Source organism: Toxotes jaculatrix, chromosome 21 (genome assembly GCF_017976425.1).
Source record: "Toxotes jaculatrix isolate fToxJac2 chromosome 21, fToxJac2.pri, whole genome shotgun sequence".
In the NCBI taxonomy this organism is placed as follows: Eukaryota; Metazoa; Chordata; class Actinopteri; family Toxotidae; genus Toxotes; species Toxotes jaculatrix.
This window is the reverse complement of record NC_054414.1, coordinates 1,692,496-1,713,280: the sequence shown is the minus strand read 5'-3', so window position 1 is coordinate 1,713,280 and position 20,785 is coordinate 1,692,496. Positions and strand designations below refer to the sequence as shown.

General features: G+C 44.4%; 1 protein-coding gene across 6 annotated transcripts in view; it reads right to left on the bottom strand.

The window, feature by feature from the left end:
- Positions 1-469: 469 nt before the first annotated feature.
- The window catches only part of LOC121175422 (rho GTPase-activating protein 23-like), a 44,555-nt gene continuing 24,239 nt past the window's right edge, over positions 470-20,785 (bottom strand). For 2 of the 6 annotated variants that reach the window (XM_041029188.1, XM_041029185.1), the window contains exons 2-24: positions 16,257-16,448; positions 14,979-15,009; positions 14,691-14,786; positions 14,045-14,123; positions 13,893-13,953; positions 11,717-13,175; positions 10,308-10,472; positions 9,578-9,686; positions 9,187-9,226; positions 7,865-8,002; positions 7,359-7,667; positions 7,212-7,273; positions 6,867-6,973; positions 6,547-6,659; positions 5,858-6,010; positions 5,625-5,703; positions 5,370-5,443; positions 5,165-5,254; positions 4,949-5,074; positions 4,637-4,681; positions 4,421-4,514; positions 2,965-2,996; positions 470-2,870 (exon numbers count right to left, since the gene is read on the bottom strand). In XM_041029188.1, the coding sequence (XP_040885122.1) occupies positions 1,911-2,870; positions 2,965-2,996; positions 4,421-4,514; positions 4,637-4,681; positions 4,949-5,074; positions 5,165-5,254; positions 5,370-5,443; positions 5,625-5,703; positions 5,858-6,010; positions 6,547-6,659; positions 6,867-6,973; positions 7,212-7,273; positions 7,359-7,667; positions 7,865-8,002; positions 9,187-9,226; positions 9,578-9,686; positions 10,308-10,472; positions 11,717-13,175; positions 13,893-13,953; positions 14,045-14,123; positions 14,691-14,786; positions 14,979-15,009; positions 16,257-16,448 (4,614 nt within the window). In that variant the 3' untranslated portion in view covers positions 470-1,910. Of the gene's footprint in view, positions 2,871-2,964; positions 2,997-3,368; positions 3,394-4,420; positions 4,515-4,636; positions 4,682-4,948; positions 5,075-5,164; positions 5,255-5,369; positions 5,444-5,624; positions 5,704-5,857; positions 6,011-6,546; positions 6,660-6,866; positions 6,974-7,211; positions 7,274-7,358; positions 7,668-7,864; positions 8,003-9,186; positions 9,227-9,577; positions 9,687-10,307; positions 10,473-11,716; positions 13,176-13,892; positions 13,954-14,044; positions 14,124-14,690; positions 14,787-14,978; positions 15,010-16,256; positions 16,449-20,785 lie in introns of all 6 variants that reach the window. The other 4 variants (XM_041029190.1, XM_041029186.1, XM_041029187.1 and 1 more) reach the window with 4 other exon arrangements.

The window sequence follows — 20,785 nt, the reverse complement described above, 5'->3', positions numbered from 1 at the left end:
AGAGCAAAACACTGAAAATGTGAAAATGAAAAATGCAAAAAACAACAACATATCGCTCAGGTAAGACTCAGTGGTTTTGGATTTAAAGAGGTTATTCGCCCACTTTCATCTGCTGTATAATACTGATATCATGCATCAACTGGAGAAACACTGATGTTCTCTCTTGGCTCACCACGCCTCCACACTGCTGCAAACTGTACAGTTACCCAAATAAAAAAATAATTAAAAAAAACAAAAAAAAAAAACAACTTTTGGCATGACTTCGCATAGCTGCCTCAAACACTTTGTTCCTCTGATAAAACAGGTGACAGTATTCTCCGAACTCTGGCCTGTCTCTCCAAAAACACACACACACACACACACACATAAAGGGAAGTACAACAAGCTTGTGTTAAACACTTAGGCTTTCCATACAGTATCTGTATATGTCACTTGACCCAATGCATGCATTGCTTTAGTCCGTGGAAGCTTTGGCGTAATGCCCCAGTCACATGGTCCAGAGAGTGTGAGTTGTTTTTTTTTTTTTTAATTCTCCGGTGGATTACTGAAGGTCCATGTAGATCCACAGGAGGAGTTGGAAGAGCTTGTAAAGGGCTGAGGAGTAAACTGAAACTGCATATATTTGCCCATGTGGATACCATCAAAGGCATCATTAGTAAAAAAGGAAAAAAAAACAAAACATTAGGGGGCAACACCAGCGTTTGTACAGCACAGTCAGTTAGTAGTGAAAAACATGGCCGATGATCCTGCTGAACCGTTTGCTGGTGGAGGTTTGTCTGGAACAACAGCAGCAGCAGCAGCTGTGTTCAGGACTTTCCAGTTCCTCACTCTGACACTGTCGGACACAGACTGCACCAATTCTCACTGGGATTCCTTCAGTTTTCTTCAAACAAATACCATTTGAAGATCACACGGAGGCTTTAATTGGTTGAAGGTCTTCTTGTCATTTCAGAAGGGTTACTTCAACGGTGGTTCGAGGAACAGGAGCACTGTTCTTGGACAGCTGTTTACAAGGATGATCTCTGTTCCCTCTTTTGAACAATGATCTGCAATCAAACACACTGCTCTGTTTTTGATTTGCAGCTCTGCGTATCTGAATGCAGCTTTGTTTAAACTGTCCTGTGAGCATGTATTGTCGTAAAGGCCCAGACACACCAGAATGTAAAACTAATTCTGCAGCAAAATCAATTTATCTGAACTTATTTCAACGGAATGTTGCTGCAAATCCCTGTTGGATCAAAGTAGATTTACTCGTCAAGTAAATCTGCACATTACTTTAGGACTACTCCCAAATATTTTCATTGGTATCACCGACCAATAGCAAATGACCTTGATAGTTCTGGTTATAAACTGTGAACATATTGTCCTGTTAGCAAACCAGCTAACAATCGACTAAAATGCTGCCCAGAGAACTATTGCGACTGACTAATGCTAGCCTGTTAGCAGTCCGCTCACCAGCTAGGTCTTGCAGATCTACCCTACATCAGAATGTTTCTAGAACCAACTACAGTATTTGACAAACACTCGTGGATGAACTTCACTGTTCCGCTTTCTGGTGTGACTGTGCCTTCATTTGATTTTCACTTTTTCAGTCATTTCATAAGTAAAGGATTCAAAGTGAATATCATCGGTATGGATTTCAGAGTAAGATTCGTGTGTTTCGAATGCTGGTGATCTCACTTTGGAATGAAACTCAACAGCTGCTCACAGCATCAAATAAATCCTTTACCGTGGGATCACATCTGCAACTTTACTGCTAATAAAAATCCAAGAGGGAAGAGTCTTCAGACAGTAGAGATCCCTCAGTAGCACGACGGACACTTGGCTTTAGACAGTGACAGAGGTGATCCGGGGGTTTGCGAGTAAACGGCAAGAACTCGGTACTGCATTAGTAGACAGAAACAGTCGGGTTAAACTACCACTGTATGACGACGCCATGCTCTCATTTTGTCCCGTGTGTCCCGGGCCGATCTCCTCAGGACCACAGTGGAAGATCCTGGGGAGCACTGATCTATCCATCCTGAGGAAGAGGAGGAGAGAGGCAGAGCCCTCTGGGAAAGATGAGGGAGGGGATCTATTTTCTGAACTTGCTTGGGGCCTACAATTGATCCCTGAGGAACCCCAACACCTGATGCTCCCTCAATGACTCTGATAACCTCCACCCTCTCTGCTCTCCGTCCTCTGACTCTGTCCTCATTCCTACCCAGCTCAAGATCCAGATTCATGGACATAGTCCTCGTCCTCCCACCCCTGGTCTTCCTGTAGCGGACTGGAGCTGGTTGGTTCCAGTCTGACTGCTGGATCCCATGAAAGCTGGAAGCCTGGCAGAGGCTGGGAGGCCTGGTGGGCGAGATCCAGAAAGGGACCGTGGGGCGCTGTTTTGCCAGACTGTCAGGTCTCAAGTGGGAAGGAGGTTTAATAACAGGTGAGGGTCTTGGGTATGTGGCATGGATTTGATGGTGTGAGTATAGAAAACTGTTTGGTCGAAGCTGCAGTGTCTCCCTTTCAACATTTTTTGTGCCATTGCCTGCTCCCTTCTCTTTGTCCTTTTCAGCCTCTTCCTCTCCCACCTCTGTGCTCTCACCATCCTTCACATCCTTTCCCTTTTCATCCCATTTGTCTTTTTTAAGAATTACCTGTTCTCCCTTGATTGCCTCCTCCTCCTCCTCTCCTCTGGCCTCTTCCTCTTCCCCTCCCCCTCCTTCCCCATAGTTGCTGGCTTTGACTGGCTCGTGCTCGGAGTCCTCGTCGGCGCTGCTGCCCAGCAAGTGGGTACTGAGACTTTTCTTACGTTTGCGGGTCACAGCAGAGATGATGGACTTGGGCAGGAAGTCCCTGGCGTTCAGGTCTTTCTTGGGGCCCAAAGAATGCTGAAAGATTGAAATCCCAGTCAAATAATGGTAACTGTATACTTCCTGTTTCATGATCCATGATCCAAGTACAAGTGAGGTGTTTCACACTTACCTTTGGCTTAAATGAATCACTGGTGGTGGAATCTATTGGAAAAGAATAAGATGTGAATTAGAATCATTGAACAAGTGGTAGTAGAAGAGTTAGGAGTGGGACAAAGGTGTCACATCTGGCTAATCACAGCACACACTACCAGTACTTTAGCCTTTCAGGAGAACTCTAGCCATTATCTGAGGCTTCATCTTTAAAATCAGGCAAAGATCTGTAACTGTTTTCTCTCTTTTCGACTTTAAGGAGCAAGAATGGCTAGAATTTGCCTTAAACATCAGCAAGGCAGAGAAGGTTAGGGTACACAGGAGGGAGACCAAGACAGGTGGAAAGAAAATGAATGGTTTAAGTAAATCCCAGGGTAATGGAAACACCAAACACAAACACACAAGGAGAAGACCTGTTCCTACCGAAGAAGCTGATCCACTGTCTCAGCTAGAGGAAACGAGTGCAGAAAGGTCCGGACAAAAAGAGAAATTGAGAAACAGTGGGAAACATCGTGAGCATCCACAGGCAGAAAGATAACAGCTGGACAAACAGTACAGAGATCTACAGGGGCTGAGTCTACCTCATCAAAGCCACTGTAGCACTGTTGTAGCATTAGGAATACGGATTGTGGAGGGTAGGTTAGCTTTATAAGAAATTAAGAATTAGGGGTTTTAATTAGCATCAGTCATCCTCATGCCAAGCAAGTTTTTACTGAGCTGTTCTACAGACCATGCCTCACAGGGCAACAGATCCTGCACCCTCACGCTATGTGAAGAACACCCACAGCGGTCAGAGTGGGCAGCCCTAGTGGGGGAGGGAGGGAGCCAATATCCTAAACACTTCCCTATTTTACTTGTGGCTTCCGCAATTTCCTCAGTTTCTTTCTTTCTTCAAAAAAAAAACAATGAAACAATGATGAATCACATGTGACTGTGGGTTTTCTCTCAACAATATTGTGTGCTGATGTCCCAAACACAACACATGCTTATAAAAACCCATCTTCAAATGGCACGGAAATGCCACAACCCACACAAGACTGTCCCCGATGGCTTGCCATACCTGACTGACCACTCTGAGATCGGCACAAATCAAATAGAAAATCAAATAGAAAAGTAATCACTAGTTTCAGCCCCAATTACTTACTAACACACACTCACACAGAGGGGCAAACAGTGTCAATAAAGGCCCAAGGATCATTTTTGCTGGGCTCTAGTGGGTTAATCCAAACACACAGGGACACCATAAAAACATATTAACATATTAATGGAAACAGTTTTTAGAAGTGGCTCATAGTTATGGACAAAAAGCATCTTTAAAAGCAAACCTTTAGTGTATCACCCTCAGCTGTTATAACTCAGGCTTTTGGACAACCCCCCCCCCCCCCCCCCCCAACCCCAGTGTATCTCTATCAGATTAGACTGATTAGACACAGATTAGATTATGACTTCAGAGCTGGATTATGGCTCCTCCTCACCTGATGCCTCTCCTGGCATGCCAGGCCTGCCGATGTTGGACAGCAGATGGTCGATGTTGGGCACAGGCAGCATGTCCGGCTTATCCTCCGGGGCCTTCACACACACACACACACACACACACACATCCAGAAAAATCCAAAATAGAAGTACAGATGAAGTTATCTGAGTACCAACAGTTGTAAAAAGTGTATTAATGACATACTTTGACAACATACCTTCTCTTCCTTATCCAGCTCTCCATCACTGAAGAACCAGTCATACTGTTGAAGTACAAAAAAAACCACAATCTGTCACCACTCACTGAAAGTCACACTGTCAGTGAAACAGGGATCTATGGACCAAGCTGAGAATCATTTTTCATTCCATCACACAAAATGGATTCAGTGACCACCATCCATCCATCGTGACCAGATGTCTTTACTGGAAAAGTCTGAAAAATGAGTGGAGAAACAGAATGCCCCCCACCCATAGGGCCATAGACCCATAGTCATTGAAACCAGCTTCTTAAAATGGATTCTGGTTCTTACGTGCAGGATAAGCGTCTCCACTATTTTGTAGCGGTCAGGCATGTGAGTGACCATGTCGGTCATGTTGTCCTCTGACGTCCTCACCAGAGTGGGACCAAACACCAGAGCTAAGTTTCTTGGCTCCATCTGAAAATAGTTTCAGAACCATGTCAGGTTTGGCTTTGGCATTACTGCCCACACAAAAACCAGAGTGCTAATTAGAGGGGGTTCGCTCACCTTATTCTTTTCAGAGTGATCTGCCACCCTCTTGAGGTGGCCCACCAGGAACTTGAGGGTGTGGTAATAGTGATCTGGGAGGTCGTGAATCTGGAAGAAGAAGGAGGGAAAGCATGAAATAGGTGCAGCGAAGAAGAAGAGTTTAATAATGAAGAAGAGAGAGTCTATTCCAAACATATTCACCGTGATGCTGTCTCACACATACCAGTTTCTTCATGGTCTTCAGTCTGTCCTCTCCGTCTTCTATCCGGTTGGCATCAATGAAGTCATTGTATTTGTCTGTGGGCAGAGAAGGTGTCTGTGACTAACTTAAAGATGATTTTCCACTTGCAAACAACATGCAGTCTCCTTATTTTATCCAAACGGAGGAAATAATCCACTGTTTTTACATATTATACACTGTATTGTACATTCATCATGATCATGCTACACTTTAAAATAACCAAAGGTCCGGCCTCACCATCGGTAAACAGAGGCTCAGGCAGTTTTCGGAAGAATGACTTCAGCAGGCTGCTGATTACGTTCAGGTCCTGCCACCTCTGTGGACACAGACGGGAGGGTTTAGTATCTCTGGTGTGGAATTATCAGTAAAACTACAGCCCTTAGTTAGTTTAACTCAGCATAAGACATAAGAGAGAATTCATTAATTAAGCTGAACATGTTTCCGTCATCTAAACAACGTGTCCTCTGCACCTCCTCTGCAGTGTTGATGTCCATGCCCTTGTTGAGATGCTCCTGAAGGTTGGACACCATGGCGTTGTTCCCAGGCACACGGTAGATGCCCGTGTACTCCAGGCCGGTCGCCTCCACCACGCCGCAGCACATCTCCACGATCAGAGGGACAAACTGCGGAGAGAGGGCGAAACAAGGTCAGGGGTGAGGTCGATAATTCGGAAGAGAAGGAAGCAGACGGATGCAGACAGAAGTAGAGAGGAAGAGATGAAGAAGGGGGTAAGGGGGAGTAAGCAACAATAGCAGGAAGCTGAGGCTGAAGGTCAGACAGAAAGAAAGACAAGCAAAGAGAAAGTACATAACTTCTTTGCAAATGTTCTACTTGGAAATGAAACAATTCTATCAAATGTTGAAATCAATATAGTTAATAGAAGTGACGCTGTGCTGCTTTAAGAACTTTTCTCATATTGTCATTATACTGTGTCTTTAATAATTTCAATAAAGCTGTTCTGCCCCTTTGTTACGTTCACTGTCTGCCTACATAAGCAAAAACACACACACAATATAAGAGAAGGATGAAGAGGAAACTTTGAACCCTATCAACTATGTTAATAGTCTTATCATTTCATCTACAGGTGACTGCAGTGGGATTAGACTGGGACAGCTGGAGTTATCATGCTGAAGAAGAGTTGTAAACACTGAGGGTTTACTTTATGGTTGACAGCAGGCTGACAGTCCTCCAGTCGCACGCCAAAAGCCTTCGGACTGCCTGTTTTCTTGGCTTTCTTCATGATGTTGATGCCCCACAGTGCCTTGTTATCATCTGAGTGCAGACACACACACACACAGACATGGAGACATATAAGTTAATATTAATATTCAACTGGAAAAATTACTTAGTATGAGCATGTTGAGATTTTGCTAGCCTGGCCAAAAAAAGCAACACCAGTCTAAGTGTGTCAACTTTGCTGCTGTTCACCAGTTTGTCATTATTGTGGTGAACACTGAGCAGAATCGTGTTTGTACCCACCGGTTCTGGAGGCGCGGTTCACTGAGGTGTTGTCAGTCTTAGCCAGGAGGAAGGGAGGCATCATGCGGTGGACTCTGGGAGAGGAATCCGGCTTGTTACCTGTCAGACTGCACCGAGAGAGAGAAAAACAAAGACGGCTGAAAATGAAAGTAGTGACACTACTGTGTATTTCTCTATTTAAGGTCCAAATGTTTTTAAAAGTCTCTGTATGATGATCAGTTTCATGTATAAAAAAAAAGAAAAAAAAAAGAAAGAAAGATGGCTGCCTTATTATTCAGAGCTACAGCAGCTCCTGATCACACCTCATTATACAAAGGGTAACTAAATATAATCCACCGTGCTCACCTGTGTTTCCTGTAATCATTCAGCTTCTTATTGATGAGAGCCTGTCTTGAGAAACCAATCTCCTGGAATGAATGAAAGGTATGAATTAGTTCAGGCTGTGTGTGTTTGTGTAAACCGTACAAGACTAACTATGCACGAATATCTAACCTCGTTGTCGGTCTTGCTGTTCTCCCTGATGACCCTGATCCAGGCCAGCATGTCATCCCTGTCCTCGGCCTGCAGCAGGTACTCACAGAAGTCTTGCGTGGTGAGCCTCAGGGTGTGCTTGCGCTTGGTTTCGCTGTAGGCGATGTCGATCAGGCAGCCGCGGATGCTGACGGGGGGATGCTCATCCTGGCTGGGCCCCGCCCCCGCCCCATGAAGCACCGCCTCTCGCTTGTCCTTGTAGAGGAAGAGCAAATTGGAACGGAGCACGGAGAAGACGCGTTTCCAAGGCCGCATGCCACCGCCGACTTTCTACACCGAGAGGACACGGAAACAGGAACACAACTGTTTAAATGAACTTTCCTACTGTTTCTAACTCTTACCCTCACCCAGTAATAGCAATGGTAGCAAATGTACCTTGACTTGTCAGGTCTGCCAAAGTTTGGATTCTCCTTCATGTATGTATCAAACCCCTATTTATTGTGTGTGCGTGCGTGTGTGTGTTGTACCTTTCCCTTCTCTGTGAGGATCTGTTTGTAGTGTAGCCAGCCCTCCTTGCGAACATCACTGAAAGTGATGGTCCCCAGTTCAGAGGTGGAGTGGCGCTTGGACCGGGCCTCCTCCTGAGCTCGCAGGGTCTCCAGAGACTGAAACACAAAGTAGGGATATAGAAGTGATTCACTGTGGACACAACAAAACTGAGCACAGCTCTGTGCAATATCACTAAAAAGTTCGCTGATTCTAAACTGTACCATCTCACAATAGTTGTGTTGTTTTCTATGTTGAAGTGCGGGGGTATTTGATCCCATGTAAATAATAAAAAAAACAACCAGGTTAGATAGACGACAGTGAAAATACAGCCCCAAAGTCAGGTTACCTGTGATCACTGCAACAAAGGTGATCACACCCTGTGATTTCCAATTAAGGCTGACTGCGTGAACAAGGTTATAAAAGAACCTGTGAACTCAGCTTCCTCAGTTCTGACCACACTAACAATAACAGGAGTCATGCACAATTTACCATCTACACAACTTTGCACGGAAAAACAGACGGGTAAGTGCTTCTGACTTGGCAACATGATCATCAGTGTCACTCTGTGTTTGAGTGACTGATCAGACAGTGAGGAGGACACTGCATGAAGTCAACCTCTACGGACGGAGTCCAAGAAGAAAAAGCACTGATCACAAAACCGCTTTGCCAAAGAACATGAAAAGAATCCCGATGAATGTTGGCAGCACATGCTTCGGTCTCATTAAACCAAAATACATGGATCAGATGGAGTCCAGTATGTCTAACGCGGACCAGGCCAGGACCACCACTATGAAATCTATGAAATCAGGTTTGTACCCAAATACTGAACGAAAGGACGGATCCAAGACATAGCAAACAAACAAAATAAAAAATTTAAAGAACAAAGTGAAAGCTACGACCAAGTGCCTGACCTGAATCCAACCGAACACCTTTGGAGTATTTTAAAGCAGAACGTAGAGCAACAAACCCCTCCAGCAAAGAGCAGCTGAAAATAATCAGGTGTGAAAAAGCAGAACATCTCTCCACAGATTTGCCCAGGAGGACTGACTGTCAGCAAAACTAAAGGTGGACATACAAAATAAGAGAGTGGAATCTCACTAATGAAGGATGTACTGATATTGTTGTATTTTTAATATGGAATTCTTTATAGTTTAATGAGTCTGTTTTTCAAATTATTCAACCTAATAAAATTATTTTAAAATGGTACGATTTTGAATCAGTGAACATTTCAGTTATACTGACAAGGTCTGTACTCATGTTTGCTGCTACACTGTGCATGTGGTCAAATCTAACAACTCACCCCGTCAGTGAAGAAGCTCTTGACTCTTTTTGGTAGTTTGCTTTGGGACAGAAAGCACAAGTTACAACAACAGCACATCTAAAGTTCAGACAGTGTCTGTGTTTTGCAGAAATGTAATAATTTCTGCGTCACTACTCAAATTGACTGGAGAAATATTTATATTATACACAGGAAACCTAAGTTAGAAAAATTAACAAAAGCCATAAAGTGAAAATTTGAAAAAGCAGAACAGAGACTTTAAACAAATAATCTTAATGAAGCTTCATCTACAGTGAGGTAAATCCAGTGTTGGGGTATCTACTGTACACCTGTACATTTCTGATGCTGTATATTATAGACGTAGACTTCTTAGTAAAGAAAGCGGCTTGTGTCATCTGAGTTCCTGACTTACGAGAAGACACGGCCTTCTTCCCTGAAGGTGTTGAGCCCCTCGTCGCAGGACTTGGATCTCTCGGTGGTGATGGCCAGAAGGTAAGAGGAGCGACGGCCTTTAATGCTGCCTGAAGAGACGAGAGACACGTCAGAGAAGAAAAGCGGGAAGGAGAGGGCGACACAGAGGGTTAAAAAAACATGTCATGTGACGTGACAAGAAGACGAGTGACACATTTGCTGTTTCAGACTGTGAGTGACTCATGTGACATTAGCCAGGATTAAACCTATGTGCTTTGCACATTCAAAGAATACCTTGACATTTTCATGTGGAGCTTTGGATACAGATTAGCTGAGATGGCTAACAGCATGCAGTGTCACTCTGCTGTGAAGCGTTTTAAATGAAATTGTAGAAAAATGGGGAAACATCGTCTCCCAAGGCCAAGATATGGTAACTGCAGCAAAAGCTGCATGCATCAGTGACTAGCTTCATGCACATAGCAATGGCAGCTAAGGCTTGTGGGTATTGTAGTAAACTGTTAATGTCAGTGTACCTCTTTAAGATGAGTCTGAGGCTGAGACTAGACAAATATATCAGTGTGCCAAAATAAAGGCATTACATAACTGCTTGTCATGTTGATTCAAAAACTGTGGCAGTGCGGTTTGGGAGCACTGATTCAAACACACTGGAGAGCATACTGTATATCGGTCTAGCCCCCTTTCAGTATTTAGAGTGGGTGAGTGAGACTCACTGCAGTCCTGAGAATGAAGTCGGACAAAGGAGGAGATGGAGGAGAGGGTGGGGGAGACAGAGGTGGAAGTGAGGGTGGCCATAGTGGAGGCCTGGGAACTGAACACCACAGAGCAGGCTGGTACATAGCAGGCCTGTAGGTCAGTACTAGGACTGGTGGGTTCATCTGCGAGGTCATCATCACAGGTGAGCAAAAAGGGGGGGGGTGAGAGATGAGGGATTAAACACTGACAAGACAAAACAAGAGTTTCCACATGTGGAGATTTGATTGTTTTTAAAAAAAAGCAGAGTTACTCTGGAGGCAGATACACCTCTGATGAAGGAGAATGACAGGTTTTCACAGGGAAAATGAGCCAACTAATGAATCTACATAGAAAACACAAGCATGTTTTTGAAGCGAGACAATGTACATGTTCAGTCAATCTATCAACTGAACAATCCATGTCTGTCCATCTGTGTAATTTATCTATCTCGTCTCTCGCGTCTCTCTCCCTCTGCGTACACACATTTGTGTGTGTGTGTGTGTTTGTGCTTCAGTACACCAAGCTAACTTGGTCGCAGTGGATGTGACTGATCGTTTAGATTGGATACTTGGCTTGTATCTGAGTCTGTCAACAAACATTAACAAACCCACAGAATTAGGCTTTTGGGACAGTTTTGGGACAGTTTTGGGAAAGTGGTGAAAAAGTTAGTTTCGGGCCCTGTACATTAACTTTCATGCACCGTGCTATAAAGCTCGGCCTGTATAAATATGAACACATTTCTCCCATCCTAAATGACAGCAAATCTAATCTAATCTCAGGCCATTACTGTCTAGCTTTAAATATATGATATGCTATGTTTAGTGACGTAGCGTCTGCTCTCCCTGCTCTCCCATTCTGACCCAATGTATTTTTCTATTTCATTAATTAATGAAAATTCCACGTTTGATCTAGCCTGCAAAACCCAGCCTGCTTCATTTGGCCTGTGGACTGAGCCAATGAGATCATTTCTGCCTCCAGAGCAGCTCAGTTTGCTAAAAAACAGTATATTCATATCAGACCGGTGATGGTTCAAAGACCAACCAGATCAATCAGCACACATATGGAAAACTAAATGTGCTGAGGGTGGAAGTATTAAGTTGACGTGTACATGACATACACAGACAGGTATAAACACAAATGTTTAAAAGGACAGAAACACACAGAAAGAAGAGGTACGTTTCTAAATGCTCACATAAATGAATTAAAATGTTTTAGAGCACTGTAGCAACAGACAGCAAACATAATAATACATAAAAAATAAAACTCTCCAGAAAGATGCCTGTTAATGACTGCAAATGCCACAAACTGTGTTAATTAGTAGCATATTATCACAACATTTTTGGGCTAGCTGTACAAAGTCAGTTGCTACAGTGGAAAGCTCACTAACCTATGAAGGGAATAGAGGACAGGGAATCGTATGCATGCTGTGCCGGGCTACCGTTGGCCCTGTGGTGGGGGCCAGACCCCACAGAGACAGGAGACGGGGTCCCCGGTAAAGGCATCAATGCAGGGGGCTCCGGTGACTCCACATGTGTTGTGTAGTGGGGATGCCGAAGAGTCTGAACGGGGGTCCGGCGGCCTGTAGGAGGCTTCTGCCTAAGGACCACCTCTTGATTCAGGGAGATGGGAGAGATGACCTCCCTGTCTTCACCCAGCTGGACTCTCTCCTCCTCTGACGCAGACACGGCAGGTGTGGACTGAGGCCTGGGTACCACCCCCACCTCACTGTCCGAAGGGCTGCCTCTGCTGCTGGGGCTCCAGTTGAGGTGGGGGCCGCTGTAGCTGGGCTCTCTGAAGGAATGGGCCTGCTGGAGCAGGTGGCCAGCTTTGTGGGAGAAAGAAGGACTGTAGCTTTTGTAACCCACCACCTCCTCCTCTTTTACTCGCCTTGTCTGGGGTTCAGCTACCTGCTGACCCGACTGCCTGCCACTGGGAGGCACTGTGGAGGAGGTTTTGACGGGGGATGCCACTGTGTTTTGGTGCTGATACCCTCCTGAGGCTTTCTGGTCTGCCTGCTCACTGAATTTTTTCGTCTGGGAGCTTTGTGAAGTGTGTTCATTGCATGGTAAGACCAGCGCAGAGGCTTGTGCTAGTGTTTCCACTGAACGCCCATAGTTGTGCTCGTATTCTGCATAGGCTGCCAGCAGGCTCTCTGAGCACGACCTGCTTCCTGGTCCTGATACGCCACCCCAGCCACCTAGCCAATAGGAATCATGGGAAGCAGCAGCTGCCTGGTGGTGGTACAGGTGGGTTTCTCTTCTGCGTTGCTCTGAAGACGCTGTGGGGGCAGACGTAGGTCCGGGGCCGAGAGCCAACCCCAGCCCCAGCTCCACTAAACGGTCCTGAGAAATACTGCGGTGGCGGGGGGACATGCGCTCTGCAGCCTCAGCCTGGCTGTAGTACCACTCCGAAAGAGCCTGGTGGCAAAGGGCATCGGTATGGGCACGGGCAGAGGCTGGCAGGCTGCTCTTCCTTGGCGCTGGCAGTGTGGCAGAGGCAATGGCAGCATTGTGGTTAGCAAAGTGAAAGTCCAGCGCGCTGATGGCTGAAGAGCAGCGGCCATGGTGCCGCCCCGACGGGGAAACATGGACACTGGAATCCTCGGGACCCTTGGGCCAGCCGGAGGAGGGGGTAGAAGCAGCAGGGGGGTGGTTATCCAGCGGCGAGGAGGTGGGGCCAGGTCGGCACTGCCAGTTGTCCAGGAGGTTTTGGAGGTTGTTGCTGGGCTGGGGAGCTGCGGAGGCAGGTTTGGTGGGTGGGTAACAGAGAGGCGGAGGCTCAGGGAGGTTCTGGGCCTCTCCTGAATATGGCTCATTCCCTTTCAGGTAGGCATCCTGGGAGTATGCCTGAGGATAGGAGGGCTGAGGTCATAATATAAAACATCACAGAAAGGATGAAAGAAAAAAGATGGCAGGAACAGCTGAAGGGCAGAGTGAGGCAGGTACAGCGAGCACCATGCATCAATACTTCTTCTTATCCTATAGAAGCTTTATCTTTATTGTACAACCAACACTGGAACTTCATTACCACTGATAAAATATATTTTTTTAAATAGTGCTATAAACTTGCCAATCAAAAAGTGCTGCATCATAAATTTCACTTCAAACAGTATCAATGATAAGGCTGGCATTACATTCTATTTTTGTCATTGTCATCAAAACATCCCAAAACAATGTTGGAGTTACCCAAGACACCTGAAAAATCTATAGTTTTATTTCTTTTTAAAGGCTCAGTAATTTCCTAAAACAGCTGAAAAAATTAAAAATGAAAAGCATGTTTATAAGTTAAATAACTTTATTAAAACAGCTCTGTGTTGGTTGTTACATCGCCTCCCTTTCCACATTCCTTTGAACTCATGTGTGCAAACTAATTGTACTGTTTTCCCATTGATGATAGTACAGTTTTTTTGCCCATGCACACTTAAAATTAAACTTCAGTAAGTGAACAGATGAATTATAACAGACATTTGCTTTTATTTAAAAAGCCTAGCTAACTGCTTTAAATCGGTAGTATCAAGGTGAAAAGAAGGAAAGAAGAGAAAAGAGAAGAAAGATCATACTCACACTTACCAACTGCAACACATCCTCATCTTTTGGCATAATAGAGAGCTCCAGAATGTTTTCACTGTAAGAAAAAAAAAAATATATATATGAACAAAATAAATAAGAGGTCAAATGTGACCATAAAACAGGATTTACAAACAACAGTTTCCCACCTGTTTTGGATAAGTGCGATCACCTGAGAGTAGGTTTTCCCAAGAACACTCTCCCCATTCACCTTCACCAGCCTGTCTCCTGGAGTACACACACACACACACACACACACACACACACACACACACACACACACACACACACACACACACACACACACACACACAGGAAGTTGAGAAAGGTTCAACACAGTGACACACTGTAAGTCCCACACTGACAATAGCTTCCCCCTTCTTCTTTCACCTTGAGGATAAAAGATTGTTTTAAACCATTATTACCATGACTTATACATGAGGGTGTGTGTTTTGGGAGGTGACACAGAATTTTAACGTTATTTTAACATTTCATTTTGAAAATGTACAGAATTTGGGGCAAAATATTAAAACAAAAATGAAAATGCTACATGTTTTGGCACGAACAGAAGGTCCAAGTAGCCAGTAGCAGTATCTGCTCATTCATAGAAATCAGCTAAGAAAACAGGTAGGAATGGGCTAGTGTTCGGCTGCTGGGGCTGCCTGTATGAAGCCAGAGAGACTATATATTAACATTTTGATCAGCTTGTCTCTTCTCTCCTTTTAATTTAGGCAGCTGGACAGTCAGAGGACACAGTGAAAGCATGATGGCCCATGTGATGTGTGTGTCTTCTACCTGTACACAGTCCAGCTTGTTGGGCAGGGCCATTTTCTTTGACACTCTTCACAAAGATGGTGTCCATTGGCTCCAAACGAGACCGCTGACAACCTGCTTAAACACGGAAAAACTCAGAAAACCGCTGAGAATATCACCCAAACACACACAGAGCTGGATCAGCTCCACATGAACGAGTAAACAAAAAGATCCCCTACACACACATTCCCAGCATTTGTGCTTTATAAAACAGAACACCATAAATACAACACATCCTACTTAGTTCCCCAGAAACAATGAAACACTCACCTGTTCCAGTGGCATTTCCATTCTCCTCATCCTGTGGAGAAACACAGAGCAGATGTTAGAGGAGAAGACTACAGGGGGTGCTGATATTACTTTAGCAGCATTGGTTGGACATCTCTTCTTGTTTGCGACACAGGGCCAGCCAACTCCAAATCTACTAGCTACCGGATGTTGTGTTGAACCGGTCAGTAACATGCTGCTGATTAAGGCTTAAAAGAATATAATGAATTAATTATAACAGAGTTTTGAAAGACTTTGAAACCAGCATGCCCCTGTCATGTGGTGTGGGTTCAACCCATTAGCAGGAGGAGGTTCGTTTAGCAGATCAGCTCTTAAAGGCCCATTACATGAGATTAGTGTAGAGAGTTAGCCGCTCTGCTATCGATTACATCACCATGTGTTGTCTGTGTGATCCCTCCTGCTCTGCCTGTAGTTTCTAAATTGTGTATTAAGGTTGTATTTACACTGCATGTTTAAATGTCACTGCCTACTCTTACATAACACCATGAAACAATAAACAATACTGAACCTGTAGACTGTGTATGTTATGTACTCTGTGTGTGTGTGACTCTAATGCAATGTTTCCTGCTGCAATGATCCCTTCAGTCCACAGGGACGAGGGTCACTGACGCTTCATTGACTCTGGGAAACAGGATAGCTTATCCTGACACGTCTCCGAGACACCATCAACGTTTGCTGCCCCCCGAGAGGAAAACCAAAATAACTGCGGAGACCTCAAAATAGGTCCAACGGGCCCACAAGCACGCTGGTTCACACCACCGTAAACCAATGGAGCTCAAACTGAATGTAATGTCCCTAATGATTCCTCATTCTACAGCCAATCAGCTGTGGAAGAATGGAAGGTCAGTGAGTTCATCTTAAAAGTTAAAACTCTGGATTGTAATTTTACAGCTCACCTTTCTCTTCTATTCCAAATGAGTTTGATGAACCTTTTGGTTTATTTACACAACCAGTCTGATTATCTGCCCGCTCGCATTTGTTGCCTCATTGCACCTTTTTCAATAAACCATAGTTTTCTTCGATGACCAGAGGCATGAATGAAATAAATCTTCAGGAAATCAATGCCTCTAACAACATGCTGCCAAATCACGCTGATATACACAGGTTACAAGTAACAAGTCTGGAGTAAGTAACAATAGTACAGGCTTAAGTCTGGTCCCATCAAAGCTACACTCAACAGGCTGATTTTCCCAAATTGACTGACAGCTATAAAAACGAGGCTACAGGCCAAAGTCCTGAACCAAAGAGAATCCAGCTTACCTTGAAGCTGTGGAGGGAGGACTCTGGTGGGTAGACGATGAAGTGTCGCAGGGTGAAGCCGAATCCCTGCGAGTTCTTCTGGAGGGAAATGGTCCGGGGGCCCCGCCACGACACGCCCTCCACCTCACCCGATGACAGCGGCCGGCGCCTGTTCTCATTGGATGACACCATGCCATCCCTCCGCCCTTTAGCCTATTGAGAAGAGAAGACGGAGAAAATGTTTCTATCAACAACACTTAGCTTTCCTTTCCCTCTTAGAACACAGACAAAACTTTACCATGTGAGTTTTTAAGTATTGGTCTCAAGCATCATTTTCGGGTGTCTCCACTTAACTGGTGTATATGACTGTGTATCCATGTATGGCTGGATAGATTTAAAGGAAGTATGAGTGGGTGGATGTGGGAGTATACGGTCCATTCACTGAGGACTCTGCCCAGATCCGACCCGAGCAGAATTCCACCAATGCCAGGAATTTCTCAGTGGCTTCCTCTCTCCAAAGAGGAAGCTCTATTTTCACCAACAGCCACACCTATAATCACATTTATTACCTCCAGCCAACAATGGAAGAGTTAAAAATATATACCATCTATGAATAATGCTCATGGAACAACAGGAACTTTTTAGGGCTCATAAACACAGATCTGGAAAATCAGATGAACAATAGACAAAGGGAGAAACCACACTTCACAGAGTGGGATTAAAACATCCACTAATATCTGTATTTGGTACAAGAGGTCCAACGAATACAAGCACACAGCAGCGTAACGTCATGGTTGTGCCTGAACGAAACCAAAAAGTTCTTGTCTTAAAGGCATAAAAAGGCTTAGCAGTAGCTGTCTACTGCTGCCGCTGGAAACAATGTTGTTGAGCAGTGAGACCGAATCAGACAGGAGCGATGGGGGAAACCAAGTTTTCAGAAGCACTGAATCACTATAAAGGAACTGTGTTGAATATGGTCAAAATAGCAACACCTTCAATATGAAACCATGATCAAACAGCTGCTTTCATTCTGGTATTTAGTTTAACAAAGACTGTGCAGATCACGTTTGTGCCTTAAAAGCTTGATACCGTGTCGAGCTGATGGTAAATGTGCAGTTCAAAACAACGAGCTAGAAGGAGCTAAAAACATCTGCAGGCTTGATAATTCATCACTTCACTCCTTTTCACATTACAGGAAGTAGTTTTATACATTATCATAACATATATTGATGAGTGGAGCTTCAAAGATGGGGAAATACTTCAAACCAGAACTGAAGAATGGACAGAAATACAGTCAACCATGTTTGACTGACATCTCACTGCTGTGTTATGATTTAATAATCCAACAAGCTATTATACGGGAGAGTGAAAACATCATCTATACACTGGCACACACATCACATCATTATATACAAAAAAAAAAAAAACACCGCGCAAACCCGACTAAGGCAGTTAGAAAAACAAGAGGAAGTCTGTTTCTTGAGACAGGAAGTGGATGGTCGAGCCCTTGGGAGGCATGAATTGGGGAAATCTTCGCCTCTAAGAATAGTTCCAAGGAGAGCAGGGAGGAGACACACACTTTCCACAGAGGGAAGCCAATCAGATTTTTTTTTTTTCCTATTATATGTTCAAACAAATAACAAAAACTTCTATGCACTCTTATCACTGACAGGCAATGTTAATGGACCTGATTTTCCCAACGCTGTCCAGTTAGTTCACACTGACTCTTTTCAAACTTTTTAAAAGAGTCACTCTCAGAGCATTATGTAACGTTTATTATCCTCAGCACCAGCCTTCACAAACACAGTGATATAACCTCAGAGGATTCCTGCCCACTGACATTTCTGTGTATGCGAGTGTGTGGTTGTGGCTGTGGGTGTGTTAGAGAGATGTGTTTGTGCGAAGCCCCAAAGCATGAGGTCATCATATCTAAGTGTCTGTGTGTGTCTGTGTGTGTGTGTGAGATAGTTGGGTACACTGTTGTGTTGCATTCCTCATCATCTGACATCTCTGCAGGTGACGTTTCACACATGAGTGAATGGAAACACAGTAGTGAGACATTGTACATGTTTACCTCTCCCTCCCATCTCTTACTCTCTCACTCACCTCACCCGTCTACCCACAAAGAGTGTGAAATGCCAACATGTCAGAATGTGGGTTTTTTTTTTTTTTTTGCCAGCTCAACGAGGTGCGATCAAAAAGTTCAGAGACTGCGCCTGTAACAAAACCGCACCTGATTTAAATTTGGCTGCCACCCCCTTACATTGCTATGCACTGCTGCCAGCATTCCTGTGAATGCTCCCTGAAAAAAAAAATCTCTATTATATTTACCATTAACTGACAATGACCCACTGCAGTAACAATACAGAATCCCTCCAGAATTAAAAGGTTTGGGTTTTATGTTCCAATGGTTCACTGTAAATATGTAATCTCAATAAATGTGTCTGTGAAAGTTATTAAAAGCATCTGTACGTGTATATCATCCCAACTGATTATCCAATAACATAACTGATCTCAGAACAGTGGAAGCCTTTTGTCAGCAGGACATGGCCACACCCACAATGGAAATGATGTAGCGGCTGCCAGTCAACCTAGCTTCTAGAGACAACAGTCTCCCGCAGCCACAAGAGGGCAGTAAATTACAAGATGAATGCAAAAAGGCGACATCAGAGGGGACAGAACTACGGGACAGAACGCTGTTCTGAGGCATAAGGAGAGAAATCGCCTCCACTTCGATATCGCTCTAACTGATGTCTATTTTTAGCTTTAGCTGGTCAAGCACTGCTTGCCGTGCTTGTTCTGACAGCACGGCACCGCCTCCGTCACTTCCACCGAAAGGTCATTATAAAAGGATCTGTTCATGTTGAGTATAAACAGGAGGAAGGTTTTTCTTTTACATGTGAAAAACTCACATTTCTCTACACTATAAATCAGTTTGTTTATTTCCTATGCTGTATTGTGAGATAAATTAACATCAGAAAAATGTCCTTATTAATATGGTTTCCAGAGCAGAAGGGGCTTACGCTCCACTGCAGCATAATCTACTTTTTCCTCAGTTTATCAGTGCGCTCAGTATGTCACATTAACACTCACATTTTCACCAACCTTACAATAATTTTGGCTCAGTGCTGATTCACCACCCTGACAGGCGTGTGAACAGCTGCTCAGCGAGAGGCCTGTGGTCAGTGGACTCCTGGATTTGTTACTGTGGTTGGTTAAAAACTGCACTTGAACTTTAGTGTTTTCACGTTCATGCTGGGAATGAAGAGAGGTCATCCAAACCTTCCTGAATCCTAATCCAGAACTTTCTCTCCCTTATACAAAACCCCATAGCAAACCCCTTTGCTTCTGTAAACTTACTGAAGTCTGTACATTCTACCTCAGATGGCACGATCCTGAACACTCGACCTGATTGTGGAGCTGTTTTCAGAACAACAAGGGATAATTTTTCTGTCTGCTGCACTAATCATTTCATTTTGCTCCCTTGGATTTGGTGTGTGAACATCACACACTTATTGTTGTGTGCTGAAACGATACAGTAATTCTGCTTGTCTGACATTCAGACCACAGCAGAATGAGCTGAACTGAGAGAGAAAGAGTGACACGATGCAAAAAGACACACATCCAGCCCCGCGTGAACAGATCACATAATACGAACTGACACATAGTTTGTCGGATAACACACACACCAAGTGTATACTAGAAGCTGGATAACTAAAACACTCACTCTAACAGCAAACAACATGCTACAAGCTGTGTGTGTTGAAGCGTTTGGATCCTCAATGCATTTTTGAACAGATGACGTAAAAGCACAACCACACACACACACACACACACACACACACACACACACACACACACACACACACACACTCACCCACGTCTGCATACTGTCCACACACAAGACTTTATATAAAGCTACATGAGTCTCTGTGCTTAGCGAGGGCATCAGCCTCATCTCCCGTCCCCTCTGCTAGTCAACAGGCCCCCTCAGTGCTACATTACATAACACCTAAAGGAGGCACACAGACATGGCGTAACACACACACACACACACACTCGAATGAATCAAACACCATGTGCTGAATCTTCCTCCAAATTGTAGATGTTCTGTTTCGGCTCTACTTTGCAGCCCCTGTCCCGACACAGGTGTTAAAGTCACGCCAGGACACCCACATGGTGGGAAAGGACAGGGACAGTCAATAATGGCGTCCTTCCCGTGCACTGATCAGAGCAGACAGGAAAGGTTAAAGCAAGATGGCAGACGAATCATCCCAGAGGAAATACACCTGTCCACATTCATCAGATCAGGCAGGACACAAGGAGCTGTATGATGATGATGACAGTCATGGCTGCTTTTAGACCTGCAGTCAATCTACTACGTACAAGGATGGACCAATGGCAGCATCCAGAGACACTCCAGTACACAGCACCGCAGACCCAGCAGAACATAAGCATCAAATGGGATCCATAGTTTCACTTGTTTCCATCATCAACAGTGGGTCAAATGACTGTGTAATGTGAAAACAGTCACTCATAGTGTCAAACAA